Here is a 2,142-nt window from a genome sequence, read left to right on the forward strand (position 1 = left end):
GGATTTATAGAGTTAATTAGATATTTTAAATAACTTTAGGAAGTTATAACGAGACATTCATAAAGGGCATGTCAATCGGTATTTCTAACCAAGTTTAAAGTTTAAGACAACCTTAATATAGGCTTAATACATCATTTGTCCCCTAAACTTGTCCAAAAAGTTTGATTGGTACCCCGAACTTTTAAAGTGTCCAAATATCCCCTATCAACTTGTATAAAATATTCAGTTAGCCCATTCAACTTGCGTAAAATATAATCAATTGATTACTCGGTTGCAAAAAAAGTAAATTAAATGCGGAAGATATATTCCACGCATCTTAAAATGTTATTACATAAGTAAAAAATAGATTAAAAACGAAGTTATTACTTGTTCAACCATAAAACTTGTTTTCGCTAATATTAAAACTATATACCCCCGATCTTGGTCGTTTTACTTTTTTAAGACGCGTGTAATACATCTTCCACATTTAACTTATTTTTTTACAACCGAGTGATCAATTAATTACATTTTGTGTAAGTTAAAGAGCTAATTGAATATTTTATACAAATTGAGAGGGCTATCAAACACTTTTAAAGTTCAGAAGACCAATCAAAGATTTTTTTTTTTTTTATAAATTTAGTAGCCAAATGATATATTAAGCCATTAATATATGAATCTTTCCTTCTTCCTCGGAAACACCATTAACTACACTCTCCACTCCCCCACCACCACCATTGCCATTACTTTATTCCTTGGAATCTCAATCTAACACCAAAAGAACCATCAATTACCTCTTAAAAAATGCACTTAAAGAATCAATCAAGAATTACTCATCTTTGACAAATCAAATAATAAAATACAATAAAACAACTTAGAATAATTCCAGAGAGCCTCAACTCCTATAAAATTGAATCCAAACCCCAAACCCACAGCAAAGCAAATCCAATCCAACCCCCCAATAGCTGTTACTCCATCATCATGGATTCCAAGAAGTCAAACAAAATAAGAGACATTGTTAGGCTTCAACAGATCCTAAAAAAATGGAGAAAACAAGCAACTTCATCATCATCAAAAACCAAGGAAAGCATTAAGTTTCTCAAAAGAACACTCTCTATATCAGAAAACCTCAACTCAGCATCCAGCAATGTCGTTCCCAAGGGTTTTCTGGCGGTTTCAGTCGGAGAAGAGCTGAAAAGATTCATTATTCCGATGGAATATCTAGGGCACCAAGCATTTCATGTATTGTTAAGAGAAGCAGAAGAAGAATTTGGATTTCAACAAACAGGTGTTCTAAGGATTCCTTGTGAAGTAGGTGTTTTTGAGACTATTTTGAAAGTGGTTGAAGAGAAGAAAGATGTGAATGATTGCAGATTATTTGGTATTAGTGCAGCTAATTCACCACTTTGTTCATCATCTTCTTCTCAGCATACTCCATCTCATCATCCTCAGAGCCCAATGTGCAGATAGTTTTGTAATTGTCTCTAAACTTCAATCCTGCCTTTGAACTTTTAAAAGTTTCAGATGACGCCTATTCTTGTCCGATTGTATTGAATAATCTTCTATTCTTGTCAGATTGCATTCAATATAACTCTACCTTAGTTCAATTGCATTCAATAACCTCCTATTCTTACCAGACAGTCAATAACCCTAAAACATCAACTGCGTCGTGAAGTTTCAAAAGTTCTTAATTATTCGTCTATTAGGCATTTTTTGACGTACACCTGGCGGAGCGTGTGTCACATTCTCGGTATCTTAAGGATTCTACTCAGCAACATGAGATTATCGAATGCAATTTGATAAGAATACGAAGTCATTTGGAACTTTTGAAAGTTCGGGAAGGAATTGAAGTTTTAGTTGAAATACCATTACCAACAAATGTAGTTTAATGTTTCCAACATTGAGTGCCCTGGCGGTTATAAGCGGTTATAATTAGAATCTCTCTAGTACGACTTCCTGTAAGCCTATACTATGGAATGTCATAAACCGATTTATTCTATCTTTAAGATCTCAGAAATACTATCTGGTGGACCCAACCTGAGCTGCGGCCGAAGCCAAACTCGGTAAAAGTACCTTGTTTTGCCTTATTTATGAGAGAGAGAGAGAGGTTAATAAGTTGTTTTTGTATTGTAAGAGGCTTAGCTGTAAGAAGTAGAAAAATTAAGA

The 2,142-nt window shown here is 34.0% G+C and overlaps 1 protein-coding gene across 1 annotated transcript; it reads left to right on the forward strand.

Moving 5' to 3' along the window:
• Positions 1 to 945: 945 nt before the first annotated feature.
• On the forward strand, positions 946 to 1,471 carry LOC136201943 (protein SMALL AUXIN UP-REGULATED RNA 9-like). Its single transcript, XM_065992333.1, has one exon. The coding sequence runs from the start codon at positions 958 to 960 to the stop codon at positions 1,444 to 1,446; it is 489 nt and encodes a 162-aa protein (XP_065848405.1). The 5' UTR covers positions 946 to 957; the 3' UTR covers positions 1,447 to 1,471.
• Positions 1,472 to 2,142: the final 671 nt, after the last annotated feature.

The sequence above is a fragment of the Euphorbia lathyris genome, chromosome 8, assembly GCF_963576675.1.
Source record: "Euphorbia lathyris chromosome 8, ddEupLath1.1, whole genome shotgun sequence".
Lineage (NCBI taxonomy): Eukaryota > Viridiplantae > Streptophyta > Magnoliopsida > Malpighiales > Euphorbiaceae > Euphorbia > Euphorbia lathyris.